Source organism: Asparagus officinalis, chromosome 10 (genome assembly GCF_001876935.1).
Source record: "Asparagus officinalis chromosome 10, Aspof.V1, whole genome shotgun sequence".
Classification (NCBI taxonomy): domain Eukaryota; kingdom Viridiplantae; phylum Streptophyta; class Magnoliopsida; order Asparagales; family Asparagaceae; genus Asparagus; species Asparagus officinalis.
In genome coordinates this window covers 4,598,747-4,618,122 of record NC_033803.1, presented here as the reverse complement: position 1 = coordinate 4,618,122, position 19,376 = coordinate 4,598,747, and the positions used below count along the sequence as shown (strand labels likewise).

The following is a 19,376-nucleotide window of genomic DNA, read 5'->3' as shown; positions in this document are numbered from 1 at the left end:
AATAATATTAGTTTGTTAAGATAAAGAAATTACAAGTAGATAACATATTATAATACATGAAGTATTGCAAAAAAACCATAAAAAATTTTAAAATTACAGAAAAGACCCTGAAAAGTTCAAAATTATAAAACTCATCCAAATGTCTCAAAACTTAAAATAAAAAACATAAAATTAAAAAATTAACATCAGTTTGCAAAGAATTTAAAATTTACAGTTAACACCTCAATGTCTCAAAAATTATAGAAACACCCTCAAAAGTTTAAATTACAGACAAGCACATTAAAATTCTAAAATTTTAAAACTTACAAACAACACAGATGAATTCAAGAGATTACCATGATACACCTAAAATTTTTGACATTTAAATTTAAATTTTTTAATTAACACCCTCAATATCTCAAAAATTATAGAAACACCTTCAAAAGTTCAAATTATAAAAAGCCACCCTAAAATTCTAAAATTTGTAAATAAAATAAGATGAATTCAAGATATTACCCTTAGACACCTAAAAAATTAAAATTTGCCAAAATTAACCTCAAAATTTTTAAAAAACTCCTTCAAAATTTAAAAATCGTAAAAAAAAACATATATATATATATATATATATATATATATATATATATATATATATATATATATATATATATATATATATATATATATATATATATATATATATATATATATATATATATATATATATATATATATATATATATATATATATATTAAAATTTCTAATTTAGGGATTTACTATCCATTTTCAGCATCTAAGAATAGTCTAAGTTGATACTGGTAAACAAAAACAATAAGAATTGATTAAAAACATCCGGTTAATGGATAAAATTTTTAAAAATATTATAGATTAAAAATTATCGGCACTATATAAATTAAAGTAATTTCATATAATTTTAGTAATAAGTTGGGGTAGCCAAAATACATTCGTAACATTAATTGATAGATGTTTAAATCCATAGAAATGATAAAACACTATAATATTATACCTTAGCATTAATTGATTTTAATTTAGAAACTTTAATCTTTGACGTTAATAATATTTATAGGGTAAAAGAATACAAGGAATTACATATGGAGAAACTATTAGAATATTTAGAGATAACTTTAAAAGAATTGAGTTATTTCCATTGCAAATGGGAAAGTAATAGAAATAAATCTAAAATTCAGAAAACGTCAATGAATCACTTGAATTGGCATTAACATAAGACATATCTATTAATGAAGCACTGAATGAGTTACATAAAAAAATAATTTAATAACTTTATCCTAATCAAAGAAAAAATATCCATGGAAGACATAAAAAAATTAGTAATTATTCATAAATTCCATACTGTGTTCTTCAAATTAAATATTAATATTATAATCTAAGAGAAATTGGTAATGAATAATGCAGGTATTTAGTTTAGATCTTTATGGAAAATGACAGGGATAGAGCAAAGGTAATATTATTGAAATAACAGAAATTCTTATTGGATGCACATCAGAAGAATTCATTTTAGAGGAAAATAAAGAGATAGCTTCTAATTTATTTAAGTAATAAATTAGGAACACAAAGAATTTTATATATATGAAATTAATATTTATTCTCATTGAAATAGAAAAAAATCAAAGTCTATATTTTGAGCAGTTTGTGTTGAACATCATAAGTACATTTGACTTCTTTATAAAGTTAAATGAGATACTAAAAAATTAACGAGCCTAGGAAAGATAATAGCATAAAAATTACAAAATTAGCCTGATATCACAATTGATATAGATGATGAAGACAATACTCTAGAATTTTCCAAAAAATAATAAATGATAAACCTGAAGAAGGATTGATCTTAACTCAATAAAAAAATAGAAAAAATAAAAATAATATTTTATGAATATTTTATAGAATAGTTTAATTATTTTAAGTGAAATTAGGAATCTTTAGAAGAGAGTTTCATGAATTTTTTTCAGTACTTTTATATTCTTGTGTGGATGTTTTTATCATATAAAAGTATACTAGAGTTAGCATTAATCTTTAATTTATATTTTTTTATGAAGTCTATCAATGATTAGGAATAAACTTCATATTCTCTTGTGCATCGTTTTAACATACTTTAAATCAATCATTTTGCCATATTGATTTTAAATATTCACCTTCCTTGTATAACACTATTTTAATATTTTTCACTTTGCAATGCTATACTTTCTCAAATAAAGCTTAGTTTCATATCGGTCGAAAATAATATGAAAATTCAAATTATTTTTAAATTATATTTGTTTTTTGTCAATTCAAATATTAACATGAAAATTTATATTGGGTGTATCCCATTTAAACAAACATAAAAAAATAATCGGGATGTAAGAGTTTAAAGAAAAAAATGAGCACAAACTGCCAAAAATACTTAATCATGGTATTAAATCACGTGCATTGCAAGTGTGTAAAAACTAGTATGAAACAAAATAGCCAGAATACAAACAATATTCAAGAAATGTGCAAGTCAATCCTTTATTCGTTGTCCTAATATATTGAGAAATTACGTGGAGCTCATGCTCTCCTTTCAATGTACAAGTTCATGATGATGATATAAATTCAAGCACCTTGGTCTCATGCACCCTTTTCCTTTTGTTCTTTTTTGGGTGTATACTAATGTCTTTGGGGACAAAAATGCATAATGACTGTTGTGACTTGACTGTAGCTTATAAAAGGTTCATCCTGTAAGGGCGTGTTTGGTTGCCTCTTTTAAAGGGGGACATGAGTTGAAAACCTATCAAAAGTGTCAGGTTTGACAGGTTTTCTTACAAAAATGATTCTAAAAGAGATGTTTTTGCAAGAAAACCTGTTAAAACTGACACTTTTGACAGGCTTTCCCCTTCCCCTTTATGCAAACAAACAACCCCTAAGAAGAATGCTTCATGCTTCTTTTTATTCTTAATTTCGATGTACATATAAAATGTGCTTGTGGTCATTGCGTTTTATCAATTGTTCCAATATTTGGAATAATGTTAACCGTGCACTTTTAGGTAAACCAGCCCTCTTATATCATCACGAAATAAATAGATAAATAAATGATTGCATAAGAATAAGCAGAGAATCATATAACCTTAAGTTTTGACAATAGTTTAGCTCAACAACTAAGGGGGTGTTTGACAATCTGAAAGTGAATTTAAAATATGTAAGTTACTTTTTTTTACAAATGTCTTTTATATCCATGTCAGCACGCAAGTAAAATACAGTGTTTGTTTGAAAAATTAAATTATTATCGAAAGTGCAATGTGAAGATGATGTGGCAAAATAAGATTAATTAGAAAATATAATTAAAATTATTTAATTAAATTAGTTACCTTTTTGTCACTTTCATGTGACTTCACCACTTTTTTAGGGGAAGTCAAAATTGCATTAAATCTTATGTGGCAACTTTCTTACATCTCACTTTCATAACCACTTACATGAAAACAAACACCTTAATTGTTAAATGAAAATAACTTTCTCACTTTTATCTTTCACTTGCATGCAAACAAACACCTTAATTTTAGCACGAGGGCGAAATCTGTGGCGCCTCCTTCACGCACAGGGGAACAGATTGAGAGAACTTTAATTTCTTATATATGTTGAGACTAATAAAATGAAATATGAAATTTTAAAATAAAATAATAATAAAAGAAATTAGTAAATGCCAGTGAACGCTGATTTTGATTACGTTTTATACTACATCAACCAGAAGATTTACATTTTACAACGTACGATCTCCGCACGATGTCTTGGCAAGTTTGAGAATTACAATACAATTTTGCGAGACATAAATTTTTCATCTCTCAAGCTCCAAACTCATGGGCTTGCACAATTTCTTGGACTCTTGACTCTTAGGGATTTTCTTGGGTCGATTTGGATCCACAAATATCAATCTAGTCCATCTTCATTCATGGACCTCTATATTCTCAAAACAAATCAACTAAAAAAAAGAAAAAGAAAAAAAAGGGTAATAACGTAGTTTTTTTTAAAAGGAGAATTTCTTTATAGCTTCTCAATCATAGACTCGTCAATTTATCTTTACTAGTTCTTGTGCACGTGTAATGCACGTGGTTAAATATCAAAATTATTATTATAAGCTAGATTCATTTTGAGTTAAAATCTATAACATGGTTTGTTACATTTTCCATAAATTTTATTTAAATATTTTATGAAATAGATGATTAAATTTGAAAATCTCTCCGGGCTAGGAATAAAAAACTAACAAGTTTGCAAGGGAAGATAGAGTAACATGGTACATTCTTAAGAATTATTAATCTTTATTTAGTTTGTTTATAATGATAGGATCTCATTATTAACTAACTACAATGCTTAGTATATTTTTTTGTTGGACGTTTAAGGCAAGCAAATGACATATGTAAGTCCTCATCGCGATGAATGTTATACAATTTAAGTACAAAGAAAAAAAGGAGGGTTGATCAATGATGTGGTTGGTGAGGGGAAACTCCAGCAGCTTAATTTGGTATGCGGATATATAATAGATGGAGATAGATAATGTGATTTTGAAAATAGTGGGTGCATGTGGGTAATTAATATGCTTTTTGTTTGTGTGGTTTTCTTCGTTCATTTTCAAGATATCTGTGGTCTTGTCCGGAGCTCGCCGCCCCCGATCAGCGTCGCCGCCGGCTCAAGATCGCGCATTCGGTCGCCATCACCGACCTCCTCCCCCTCACCACCGCCCGAAAGCGCCGGCGCCCAAGCTCGGCCTGTGTCTCGACGTCCCCGATCAGCGTCGCCGCCGTCCCCTTGCCCTAGCCATCACCTCCCCTCCTCCTCTCCAGCGCCCGAGATCACCGCAGCTGAGCGTCGCCGCCGGGTCATCGCCGTCTACTCGTCCTCGCCATCGAGCTCACCCCTCGTCATCAGCCACGCCTCCGACGGCATTCGAGCTCAGCCCTCAGGTTCATCGCCGCCTCCGGAGATCGATCAAGCCCTCGACGTCATCCTCGCCATCACCTCCCCCCTCCTCTCCACCTCACGAAATCGCCGCAGCCTGCGCTTGCCGTCCCCGCTCAGTGTTGCCGCCGGCTCATCGCACTTCGCCGCTGTCGAGCTCGCCTCCACCGAGGTAAGGCATCAGGTCTAAATTAACGTGTTAGTTCTAACTGAAATGCATGTTAGCTAGCTCTAAATTAACGTGTTAGTTTTAACTGAAATGCATGTTAATGCTACCGGGATGCATGTTAGCTCTAATGGAGATGATGTTAGTTCTATTACGAGGCATGTTAGTTCTAGTTGGCGTTCCTGTTAGATCTAGTGGATTTCATGATGGTTCTATCTTCCCTCATGCATATTCCTTGGATCTATCTTCTTCCTTTTAATTTCAGCTCATACATTACTTGGTTTGCAGCACTCACTCTATGGCTACGAGCCGGATAATTTAGAGCTATTTTTGCCATGTATTGTTAAATTGGATATAAACTTTAAATTTGGTTTAAACTATCGTTTAGAAATTGTTTAGTGAAATTGAAAGATCAACTTGATGACGTTTTTTGAGCGATTTTGAACTTCTTATATGTGATAATTTGATAGCTTGTATAGACACTCCACCAATTCTCTCACGTGAGGCAACAATGGAAGAAGATAAAAGCCAGGACCATGATCTACTATCTACAACATGGCTTCCCCCTCAGGTGATAATATCTTATTGTTTATAGTGTACTACTAACTAATGACATATACCAAAATAGTTGTCTTTTAGCATGAGTTTTGTTTCTCTATTTTTATAGGCATCCGAGCATGAGGAGAATGGTGATGAGCTTATGGGCGTTGAAAATGGTGAAGATAATTTAAACAGCGTTGATCCATATATCGGAATGGAGTTCTCTACTCATGAGGAAGCTTATAATTTCTACAATGCATACGCCAGACTTAAGGGATTTGGTGTTCGCAAGGGTCACACAGCTTGGTCGAGAAAGAAAGATGCAATCCTATCTAGAATATTTGTATGTGACAAAGAAGGCTTTAAATCTTTAAAAGATAAAAGAGAAGATGGTCGGAATGTAATTCGAAAGTTCGATACAAGATGTGGATGCAACGCAAGGATGGTTATTGGACTTGATAGAAGCACTGAAAAATGGGTGGTCCGAAAGTTAAACAGTAAGCATAATGGTCATCCATTAACCACCCCAACTCGGGTAAAGAAGCACTACTCACATCGGACACTTCATCGAGCTCAATCGACAAAAAGGTTGATAGATACTCTTGACAATCAAGGTTTACGGCCTTCTGCCATTTGTAAGGTTGTAGACGTTGCTCATGGCAATGAACAAGGCTCTCTCACTCAACAAGAATGCCAAGCACAACTTAGACTTAAACGAAGAAACAACGTCGGCCATGAGTGCGTGAACATAGTTCGTCAATTTCAAGAGAAAAAGGTATCTGATCCTCAATTTTACTTCGCACTTGATTTAGAAAATGATGGGACGATGAGAAGTGTTTTTTGGATGGATGGTAGGTCGAGGACTTCTTACTTGCAATTTGGAGATGTTGTTTGCTTTGATGTTACATATAGAACGAACAATTTAAAATTGCCGTTTGCACCATTTACGGGCGTTAACCATCATCGACAGTCTACTCTATTTGGGTGTGCGTTACTGGCCGATGAAACGGAGGAGACGTTTATATGGTTATTTAGCCAATGGTTAAAATGTATGTCGGGTATAGCACCAGTAACAATCATCACTGATCAAGATAAAGCTATGTGTGGTGCTATTCACAAAGTTTTTCCTAAAACTCGCCATCGCTTTTGTTCTTGGCACCTTCGTAGGAATGCCTTACAAAATCTTCAATCAATGCATAATGATTATGGTGAGGATGTTGGTGTAAAGTATAACAAATGGTATTGGAGTAAATCGGAAGAAAAATTTGAAAAGCGTTGGGAAGAAATGAGGGACAAATATGGTGCAGATAAAAGGAGTTGGTTAGTAAATTTATACAATCATCGAGATCATTGGGCTCCAGTGTATCTTAAAGACACTTTTACTGCAGGAATGACATCTACTCAGCGGAGTGAGGGAATTAATGCTTTTTTTGATCATTTTGTGAATGTAAATACCGAGTTACATGATTTTGTTAAGCAGTATGATAATGCTGTCAGAGCTCGCCGAGCCGCTGAACTTGAGCAAGATTTTAAGTCCACAAACTCAGTTCCTACATTGATAATTGAACATCCCATTGAAAAACAAGCTCGGGAGAATTATACGAAGAATCTGTTTACTATCTTTCAGAAAGAACTCAAGGATAGTTACTCCATGCTTCATGAAAAGTTGTCGAAGGACGGCGCAAGTGCTACTTATGCCGTTTGGAATATAGATAGCGAGGCTGAAAGCAAGAAGATAGTAAAGCATCATGTTGTTTTCGATACATCCAAAGAAAAAAGAATTAAGTGCTCTTGTGCGAGATTTGAGATGGAAGGTATATTATGCAAACATAGCTTGCACATTTTAGTAAAGAAGCAAGTATTAGAAATTCCATCAAGATATATCATGCAACGATGGACAATTAAAGCAAGACATGTTGGTTGCGGAGTTGTTAGAAATTGCATTACAAATAGTGAAGACCAACTATCTATCATTAAACATTGGGCCCTTAGGAGTAGATGTAACAAGGCACTAGAAGATACATTGACTTCAAGTACACTTCATGATAAGTTTAGTGCTTTTTTAGACTCATTTTTTGAAGAAGTTGAGAATTCCAAGATTGAGAAGGAACATAACGACAATGGAAATGAGAGCAATGCCAGCAATAAGATGCCTACTTCATCCATACCCATCTCTATAGAGGAAGCAACTCAAATCACTATTCGTGATCCAGATAAGCCTGTTGCCACGAAGGGACGACCAGCACATGCTACTAGAATTAAGTCGGGAGTGGAGATAGCACAAGAAAAGAGTATAAAAAAACAAAGATTTTGTGGGTTTTGTAAGGGAAAAGGACATTATATAACGAGTTGTCCTTTAGCTAAGGTATTATACTTAATCTTGATTTAATATTTTTTCAATGTCTTTGCATTTGTCATGATAAAGTTGCAATTTTTTTTGTAGAACAAAAATGTTGCTCGTGGAGGTCGAGAAAGTTAACGGCATCGCCAAAACAAAGTTTACGGAGGGCCAAAACAAAGCATGTGTTTCGGTTGAATGTTCACAATTTGATTTATTCACTTTTCCCTTAAGATTTATGTATGTATGGATGATAATGTGGTTGTATGGATTAATCATGTATGGATGATAATTTGAATTAATTTTTTCCCCCAGAACAATGAGGAACAAAACAGTATTAAGTGGGTACAAAACGAGCAATTAGTGGGTACTAAACTTGAATAAGTGGGTACAAAAATAAAATCATGGCATTATTAGGTACAAAGCTTGATTAAGTGGGTACAAAGCTTGATTAAGTGGGTACAATATTTGAATCCAGAGCAAAGAGGTACAAAAGGGTGCCTAAGTAGGTACAAAACGTGTATAAATGGGTACAAAAACTTGAATAAGTGTGTACAAAATTTCAGCAGAATAATGAGGTACAAAACATGGTTAAGTGGGTACAAAACTTGAATAAATGGGTACCAAACTTGATTAAGTGGGTACAAAACTTGATTAAGTGTGTACAAAAGTTTTTACAAGTAGGTACAAGGCTTGATTAATTGGGTACAAAACGTGTATAAATTGGTACAAAACGGTGCCTAAATAGGTACAAAACGTGTATAAATGGGTACAAAACTTGAATAAGTGTGTACAAAATTTGATTCCAGTATATTGAGGTACAAAACATGGTTAAGTGGGTACAAAACTTGAATAAATTGGTACCAAACATGATTAAGTGGGTACCAAAATTGATTAAGTGGGTATAAAAGTTTTTACAAGTAGGTACAAGGCTTGATTAAGTGGGTACAATATTTAAGCAACGTATAGAACTAACTCTATATGTGATAGAACTAAACACGAGGACAGCTAGAACTAACAAGGAGTGAGCTAGGGATATCATGACATAACAGAACAAACACTTGGGCTAGAAATAACGCCAGCACGAAGTAGAACTAACAGGAGATGGGCTTGAACTAACAGGAGGGCATCTAGAACTAACTAGGAGTGAGCTAGGGATAACATGGCCATCTCGAGTACAAACACTTGTGCTAAAAATAACGTGGCACGAAGTAGAACTAACTCGAGATGTGCTTGAACTAACAGGAAGACATATAGAACTAACAATGACTGAGATAGGCCTAACATGGGCCACAGAACAAACACTTGTGCTAGAAATAACGCCAGCTTGAAGTAGAACTAACTCGAGATGTTCCAGAACTAACAGTAGGACAACTAGAACGTGTATAAATGGGTACAAAACTTGAATAAGTGTGTACAAAATTTGATTCCAGTATATTGAGGTACAAAACATGGTTAAGTGGGTACAAAACTTGAATAAATTGGTACCAAACTTGATTAAGTGGGTACCAAACTTGATTAAGTGGGTATAAAAGTTTTTACAAGTAGGTACAAGGCTTGATTAAGTGGGTACAATATTTAACAACGTAATATAACTAACTCTATATGTGATAGAACTAACAAGAGGACAGCTAGATATAACAAGGAGTGAGCTAGGGATATCATGACATAACAGAACAAACACTTGGGCTAGAAATAACGCCAGCACGAAGTAGAACTAACAGGAGATGGGCTTGAACTAACAGGAGGGCATCTAGAACTAACTAGGAGTGAGCTAGGGATAACATGGCCATCTCGAGTACAAACACTTGTGCTAAAAATAACGTGGCACGAAGTAGAACTAACTCGAGATGTGCTTGAACTAACAGGAAGACATATAGAACTAACAATGACTGAGATAGGCCTAACATGGGCCACAGAACAAACACTTGTGCTAGAAATAACGCCAACTTGAAGTAGAACTAACTCGAGATGTTCCAGAACTAACAGTAGGACAACTAGAACGTGTATAAATGGGTACAAAACTTGAATAAATGTGTACAAAATTTTGATTCCAGAATAATGAGGTACAAAACATGGTTAAGTGGGTACAAAACTTGAATAAATGGGTACCAAACTTGATTAAGTGGGTACAAAACTTGATTAAGTGTGTACAAAAGTTTTTACAAGTAGGTACAAGGCTTGATTAATTGGGTACAAAACGTGTATAAATGGGTACAAAACTTGAATAAGTGTGTACAAAATTTGCAGCAGAATAATGAGGTACAAAACATGGTTAAGTGGGTACAAAACTTGAATAAATGGGTACAAAACTAGATTAAGTGTGTACAAAAGTTTTTACAAGTAGGTACAAGGCTTGATTAATTGGGTACAAAACGTGTATAAATGGGTAATAAACGGTGCCTAAGTAGGTACAAAACGTTATAAATGGGTACCAAAACTTGAATAAGTGTGTACAAAATTTTGATTCCAGAATAATGAGGTACAAAACATGGTTAAGTGGGTACAAAACTTGAATAAATGGGTACCAAACTTGATTAAGTGGGTACAAAACTTGATTAAGTGTGTACAAAAGTTTTTACAAGTAGGTACAAGGCTTGATTAAGTGGGTACAATATTTAAGCAACGTAATAGAACTAACTCTGTATGTGATAGAACTAACAAGAGGACAGCTAGATATAACAAGGAGTGAGCTAGGGATATCATGACATAACAGAACAAACACTTGGGCTAGAAATAACGCCAGCACGAAGTAGAACTAACAGGAGATGGGCTTGAACTAACAGGAGGGCATCTAGAACTAACTAGGAGTGAGCTAGGGATAACATGGCCATCTCGAGTACAAACACTTGTGCTAAAAATAACGTGGCACGAAGTAGAACTAACTCGAGATGTGCTTGAACTAACAGGAAGACATATAGAACTAACAATGACTGAGATAGGCCTAACATGGGCCACAGAACAAACACTTGTGCTAGAAATAACGCCAACTTGAAGTAGAACTAACTCGAGATGTTCCAGAACTAACAGTAGGACAACTAGAACGTGTATAAATGGGTACAAAACTTGAATAAATGTGTACAAAATTTTGATTCCAGAATAATGAGGTACAAAACATGGTTAAGTGGGTACAAAACTTGAATAAATGGGTACCAAACTTGATTAAGTGGGTACAAAACTTGATTAAGTGGGTACAAAAGTTTTAACAAGTAGGTACAAGGCTTGATTAATTGGGTACAAAACGTGTATAAATGGGTACAAAACGGTACTTAAGTAGGTACAAAACGTGTAAAAATGGGTACAAAACGGTGCCTAAGTAGGTACAAAACGTGTATAAATGGGTACAAAACGGTACTTAAGTAGGTACAAAACGTGTAAAAATGGGTACAAAACTTGAATAAGTGTGTACAAAATTTTGATTCCAGAATAATGAGGTACAAAACATGGTTAAGTGGGTACAAAACTTGAATAAATGGGTACCAAACTTGATTAAGTGGGTACCAAACTTGATTAAGTGGGTATAAAAGTTTTTACAAGTAGGTACAAGGCTTGATTAAGTGGGTACAATATTTAAGCAACGTAATAGAACTAACTCTGTATGTTCTAGAACTAACAAGAGGACAGCTAGAACTAACAAGGAGTGAGCTAGGGATATCATGACATAACAGAACAAACACTTGGGCTAGAAATAACGCCAGCACGAAGTAGAACTAACAGGAGATGGGCTTGAACTAACAGGAGGGCATCTAGAACTAACTAGGAGTGAGCTAGGGATAACATGGCCATCTCGAGTACAAACACTTGTGCTAAAAATAACGTGGCACGAAGTAGAACTAACTCGAGATGTGCTTGAACTAACAGGAAGACATATAGAACTAACAATGACTGAGATAGGCCTAACATGGGCCACAGAACAAACACTTGTGCTAGAAATAACGCCAACTTGAAGTAGAACTAACTCGAGATGTTCCAGAACTAACAGTAGGACAACTAGAACGTGTATAAATGGGTACAAAACTTGAATAAATGTGTACAAAATTTTGATTCCAGAATAATGAGGTACAAAACATGGTTAAGTGGGTACAAAACTTGAATAAATGGGTACAAAACTAGATTAAGTGTGTACAAAAGTTTTTACAAATAGGTACAAGGCTTGATTAATTGGGTACAAAACGTGTATAAATTGGTACAAAACGGTGCCTAAATAGGTACAAAACGTGTATAAATGGGTACAAAACGGTACTTAAGTAGGTACAAAACGTGTAAAAATGGGTACAAAACTTGAATAAGTGTGTACAAAATTTTGATTCCAGAATAATGAGGTACAAAACATGGTTAAGTGGATACAAAACTTGAATAAATGGGTACAAAACTTGAATAAATGTGTACAAAATTTTGATTCCAGAATAATGAGGTACAAAACATGGTTAAGTGGGTACAAAACTTGAATAAATGGGTACAAAACTTAATTAAGTGGGTACAAAAGTTTTTACAAGTAGGTACAAGGCTTGATTAATTGGGTACAAAACGTGTATAAATGGGTACAAAACTTGAAAAAGTGTGTACAAAATTTTGATTCCAGTATAATGAGGTACAAAACATGGTTAAGTGGGTACAAAACTTGAATAAATGGGTACCAAACTTGATTAAGTGGGTACCAAACTTGATTAAGTGGGTATAAAAGTTTTTACAAGTAGGTACAAGGCTTGATTAAGTGGGTACAATATTTAAGCAACGTAATAGAACTAACTCTGTATGTTCTAGAACTAACAAGAGGACAGCTAGAACTAACAAGGAGTGAGCTAGGGATATCATGACATAACAGAACAAACACTTGGGCTAGAAATAACGCCAGCACGAAGTAGAACTAACAGGAGATGGGCTTGAACTAACAGGAGGGCATCTAGAACTAACTAGGAGTGAGCTAGGGATAACATGGCCATCTCGAGTACAAACACTTGTGCTAAAAATAACGTGGCACGAAGTAGAACTAACTCGAGATGTGCTTGAACTAACAGGAAGACATATAGAACTAACAATGACTGAGATAGGCCTAACATGGGCCACAGAACAAACACTTGTGCTAGAAATAACGCCAACTTGAAGTAGAACTAACTCGAGATGTTCCAGAACTAACAGTAGGACAACTAGAACGTGTATAAATGGGTACAAAACTTGAATAAATGTGTACAAAATTTTGATTCCAGAATAATGAGGTACAAAACATGGTTAAGTGGGTACAAAACTTGAATAAATGGGTACAAAACTAGATTAAGTGTGTACAAAAGTTTTTACAAATAGGTACAAGGCTTGATTAATTGGGTACAAAACGTGTATAAATGGGTACAAAACGGTACCTAAGTAGGTACAAAACGTGTATAAATGGGTACAAAACTTGAATAAGTGTGTACAAAATTTTGATTCCAGAATAATGAGGTACAAAACATGGTTAAGTGGGTACAAAACTTGAATAAATGGGTACCAAACTTGATTAAGTGGGTACCAAACTTGATTAAGTGGGTATAAAAGTTTTTACAAGTAGGTACAACAAGGCTTGATTAAGTGGGTACAATATTTAAGCAACGTAATAGAACTAACTCTGTATGTGATAGAACTAACAAGAGGACAGCTAGATATAACAAGGAGTGAGCTAGGGATATCATGACATAACAGAACAAACACTTGGGCTAGAAATAACGCCAGCACGAAGTAGAACTAACAGGAGATGGGCTTGAACTAACAGGAGGGCATCTAGAACTAACTAGGAGTGAGCTAGGGATAACATGGCCATCTCGAGTACAAACACTTGTGCTAAAAATAACGTGGGCACGAAGAAGAACAACTCGAGATGTGCTTGAACTAACAGGAAGACATATAGAACTAACAATGACTGAGATAGGCCTAACATGGGCCACAGAACAAACACTTGTGCTAGAAATAACGCCAACTTGAAGTAGAACTAACTCGAGATGTTCCAGAACTAACAGTAGGACAACTAGAACGTGTATAAATGGGTACAAAACTTGAATAAATGTGTACAAAATTTTGATTCCAGAATAATGAGGTACAAAACATGGTTAAGTGGGTACAAAACTTGAATAAATGGGTACAAAACTAGATTAAGTGTGTACAAAAGTTTTTACAAGTAGGTACAAGGCTTGATTAATTGGGTACAAAACGTGTATAAATGGGTACAAAACGGTACCTAAGTAGGTACAAAACGTGTATAAATGGGTACAAAACGGTACTTAAGTAGGTACAAAACGTGTAAAAATGGGTACAAAACTTGAATAAGTGTGTACAAAATTTTGATTCCAGAATAATGAGGTACAAAACATGGTTAAGTGGGTACAAAACTTGAATAAATGGGTACCAAACTTGATTAAGTGGGTACCAAACTTGATTAAGTGGGTATAAAAGTTTTTACAAGTAGGTACAACAAGGCTTGATTAAGTGGGTACAATATTTAAGCAACGTAATAGAACTAACTCTGTATGTGATAGAACTAACAAGAGGACAGCTAGATATAACAAGGAGTGAGCTAGGGATATCATGACATAACAGAACAAACACTTGGGCTAGAAATAACGCCAGCACGAAGTAGAACTAACAGGAGATGGGCTTGAACTAACAGGAGGGCATCTAGAACTAACTAGGAGTGAGCTAGGGATAACATGGCCATCTCGAGTACAAACACTTGTGCTAAAAATAACGTGGCACGAAGTAGAACTAACTCGAGATGTGCTTGAACTAACAGGAAGACATATAGAACTAACAATGACTGAGATAGGCCTAACATGGGCCACAGAACAAACACTTGTGCTAGAAATAACGCCAACTTGAAGTAGAACTAACTCGAGATGTTCCAGAACTAACAGTAGGACAACTAGAACGTGTATAAATGGGTACAAAACTTGAATAAATGTGTACAAAATTTTGATTCCAGAATAATGAGGTACAAAACATGGTTAAGTGGGTACAAAACTTGAATAAATGGGTACAAAACTAGATTAAGTGTGTACAAAAGTTTTTACAAATAGGTACAAGGCTTGATTAATTGGGTACAAAACGTGTATAAATTGGTACAAAACGGTGCCTAAATAGGTACAAAACGTGTATAAATGGGTACAAAACGGTACTTAAGTAGGTACAAAACGTGTAAAAATGGGTACAAAACTTGAATAAGTGTGTACAAAATTTTGATTCCAGAATAATGAGGTACAAAACATGGTTAAGTGGATACAAAACTTGAATAAATGGGTACAAAACTTGATTAAGTGGGTACAAAAGTTTTTACAAGTAGGTACAAGGCTTGATTAATTGGGTACAAAACGTGTATAAATGGGTACAAAACTTGAAAAAGTGTGTACAAAATTTTGATTCCAGTATAATGAGGTACAAAACATGGTTAAGTGGGTACAAAACTTGAATAAATGGGTACCAAACTTGATTAAGTGGGTACCAAACTTGATTAAGTGGGTATAAAAGTTTTTACAAGTAGGTACAAGGCTTGATTAAGTGGGTACAATATTTAAGCAACGTAATAGAACTAACTCTGTATGTTCTAGAACTAACAAGAGGACAGCTAGAACTAACAAGGAGTGAGCTAGGGATATCATGACATAACAGAACAAACACTTGGGCTAGAAATAACGCCAGCACGAAGTAGAACTAACAGGAGATGGGCTTGAACTAACAGGAGGGCATCTAGAACTAACTAGGAGTGAGCTAGGGATAACATGGCCATCTCGAGTACAAACACTTGTGCTAAAAATAACGTGGCACGAAGTAGAACTAACTCGAGATGTGCTTGAACTAACAGGAAGACATATAGAACTAACAATGACTGAGATAGGCCTAACATGGGCCACAGAACAAACACTTGTGCTAGAAATAACGCCAACTTGAAGTAGAACTAACTCGAGATGTTCCAGAACTAACAGTAGGACAACTAGAACGTGTATAAATGGGTACAAAACTTGAATAAATGTGTACAAAATTTTGATTCCAGAATAATGAGGTACAAAACATGGTTAAGTGGGTACAAAACTTGAATAAATGGGTACAAAACTAGATTAAGTGTGTACAAAAGTTTTTACAAGTAGGTACAAGGCTTGATTAATTGGGTACAAAACGTGTATAAATGGGTACAAAACGGTACCTAAGTAGGTACAAAACGTGTATAAATGGGTACAAAACTTGAATAAGTGTGTACAAAATTTTGATTCCAGAATAATGAGGTACAAAACATGGTTAAGTGGGTACAAAACTTGAATAAATGGGTACCAAACTTGATTAAGTGGGTACCAAACTTGATTAAGTGGGTATAAAAGTTTTTACAAGTAGGTACAACAAGGCTTGATTAAGTGGGTACAATATTTAAGCAACGTAATAGAACTAACTCTGTATGTGATAGAACTAACAAGAGGACAGCTAGATATAACAAGGAGTGAGCTAGGGATATCATGACATAACAGAACAAACACTTGGGCTAGAAATAACGCCAGCACGAAGTAGAACTAACAGGAGATGGGCTTGAACTAACAGGAGGGCATCTAGAACTAACTAGGAGTGAGCTAGGGATAACATGGCCATCTCGAGTACAAACACTTGTGCTAAAAATAACGTGGCACGAAGTAGAACTAACTCGAGATGTGCTTGAACTAACAGGAAGACATATAGAACTAACAATGACTGAGATAGGCCTAACATGGGCCACAGAACAAACACTTGTGCTAGAAATAACGCCAACTTGAAGTAGAACTAACTCGAGATGTTCCAGAACTAACAGTAGGACAACTAGAACGTGTATAAATGGGTACAAAACTTGAATAAATGTGTACAAAATTTTGATTCCAGAATAATGAGGTACAAAACATGGTTAAGTGGGTACAAAACTTGAATAAATGGGTACAAAACTAGATTAAGTGTGTACAAAAGTTTTTACAAATAGGTACAAGGCTTGATTAATTGGGTACAAAACGTGTATAAATTGGTACAAAACGGTGCCTAAATAGGTACAAAACGTGTATAAATGGGTACAAAACGGTACTTAAGTAGGTACAAAACGTGTAAAAATGGGTACAAAACTTGAATAAGTGTGTACAAAATTTTGATTCCAGAATAATGAGGTACAAAACATGGTTAAGTGGATACAAAACTTGAATAAATGGGTACAAAACTTGATTAAGTGGGTACAAAAGTTTTTACAAGTAAGGGGAATAGTATGGCTAGCCCGATTCAAACGGTGATCGGTAAAGGCACGTCAAACCCGTTGATAGCTGAGGGTTTGCTAAAAATCCTAAAAGAAATCGAAGGCACTTGCTTCGCCAAAAATTTCTTCATTCAAAGTATTCCAGACCACACGCGAGCCGGTTTAGGTCTGAAAACTTTGAAGGGGGTCTTGTAGACGGTAAAAAAAATACCTCTGATGAGCCTACAGGAAATTCGCCCACGAGAAGTCGCCTGCCCAAACAGCATGGCCGTCAAATGTGCTCGGTTCCAGATTCGCCTGAATAATCGGCTCGCCTGCACGAGTTGAGATCAGTTGGGGAAAGCGGAAGTTCGCCCCTTACGCGATTCGCCTGCCCGAGTCCAAAGACGAATCCGCCTGCAATCTCAAGGCCATTAGTACAGCTGGGTATCCGCTACCCCACGTGCTGAGATGGGCCTTCCCATCCCTCTCTCTCAAGGGAGAGAGCATAGTACCCCAAGACCGTCAAACGGCCGCTCGCAGTACGCACAGCGCGAAGGACTGGACAGGTGTCGAGTCAACCTGAGCATTCATAAATGCGACTCACCTCAGCTGTCTGAGTCAAGAGCTGGATCCGCCGGCACTCGGCAGGTTGGCTAGACCCACTCGAGTACTGTGCACCTACTTCGCCGCCTCTCCTGACCGGAAAGGAGAAAGCACCGTGCTCAAAGCACGCCGGACGGTCAGGCACAGTACGAGTGATCGGACAAACGCCTCATCAATCTGCGAACTCATAAATGCGGTTTATTAATGCTGGTCAAGTCCACTCGGATAGCAGACGGCCGTTACCTCATATACAAGGGTGGGCCTTCCCATTTTAGGTGACAGGACATAAAGCACAATCCTTCGAATGACCATTCATGGTATCGAGGAGCAGTTAGACGTCTCTGAAGAAGATATGGTCACATCCCATAATTCAAGGATGAGTCAAGCTGTCCTTCTTCCATTTAAAAGCCCCTTCCAGCACACTGGAGGAGAGGTCTTTCCATTTAAAAGCCCCTTCCAGCGCACTGGAAGAGAGGTCGCAAAACTTGGAGAAAAGTAATTGAGACCAAGCTGTTAGCAGACCCTTGCATTACAGCAACACTGCCTAGTTCCGAGCTCCGATCGCCGGCAAACTAAGCAGACCCGAACTCCATCGATTCGAGCTTCTACTGCGAACTGAAGCTCTCCAGCAACCTCGATCGAACGGTCCAAGGGAAGCAGACTCGACACGAGCATCGAGCGAAGCGTCCTATAGCCACCTAAAGTCCCCACACAAAACAAAGAGGGCATTCCCTCTGCTTCTGTTGTAAACATTTGATCATTAGTTTGTAATAAGCTTTCTTATAAATACAAACGAAACTCCCTTTTTCGGGAAATCAAATATTCACAGGCGATAGGCGCCGTTCGAGTAGACTGTCTCTACTACAAATGGTCCTTCCCATTTGGACTGGAATTTCCCCTTCTTCTTGGAAGTGAGGATCATTGGTCGGCGAACGGAGAGCACCAGCTCCCCCTCTTTGAAGTCTCTGCGTTTGACTTTCTTGTCGAAATTCATGGCCATTCGAGCTTGATAAAACTCAATGTGCTGCTGAGCTTCCAGTCATTTGTCGTCCAACGCTTCGAGCTCTGCGAGTCGCAGTTGGTGATTTTCCTCGGCCGTCATTCCTGTTGCTAAGGCGACACGGAGGGACGGAATCTGAATCTCTAGTGGCAATACGGCCTCACAACCGTATACCAATGAGTAGGGCGTGGTGCCGGTCGGTGGAAGTCAGCTTGGTCAAGATCTTGATAATTGTTTTGTTGAAGGCCTCGGCCAAACCATTCGCTGAAGGGTTGTAGGCCGTGGAAGAGAGATTCTGTATTCGGAATTTGTCACAGAACCTGGTGAATGCATGGCTAATGAATTGTGTGCCATTGTCATGAATAATACGCCGGGGTACGCCGTATCGATATATGACATGGTTCTTGATGAATTTGATCACGTCATTAGTCTTGACCTCTCTTAAGGGGATAGCTTCGGACCACTTAGAGAAGTAATCGGTAATCGCGAGGATGAAGCGATGGCCTTTCGCCGATGGTGGAGATATTGGCCCGACTATGTCCATCCCCCTGTTGGCCTTCTTGTTTTGATGATGTTTAACAAACAATTTACCACTAATGTTGTTTGTCTATTATTCGT

The 19,376-nt window shown here is 36.2% G+C and overlaps 1 protein-coding gene across 1 annotated transcript; it reads left to right on the top strand.

The window, feature by feature from the left end:
• LOC109825756 (protein FAR1-RELATED SEQUENCE 5-like) lies at positions 5,327 to 8,294 on the top strand. The gene is made up of 2 exons (XM_020392643.1): positions 5,327 to 5,652; positions 5,749 to 8,294. The coding sequence occupies exons 1-2, from the start codon at positions 5,593 to 5,595 to the stop codon at positions 8,008 to 8,010; spliced, it is 2,322 nt and encodes a 773-aa protein (XP_020248232.1). The 5' UTR covers positions 5,327 to 5,592; the 3' UTR covers positions 8,011 to 8,294.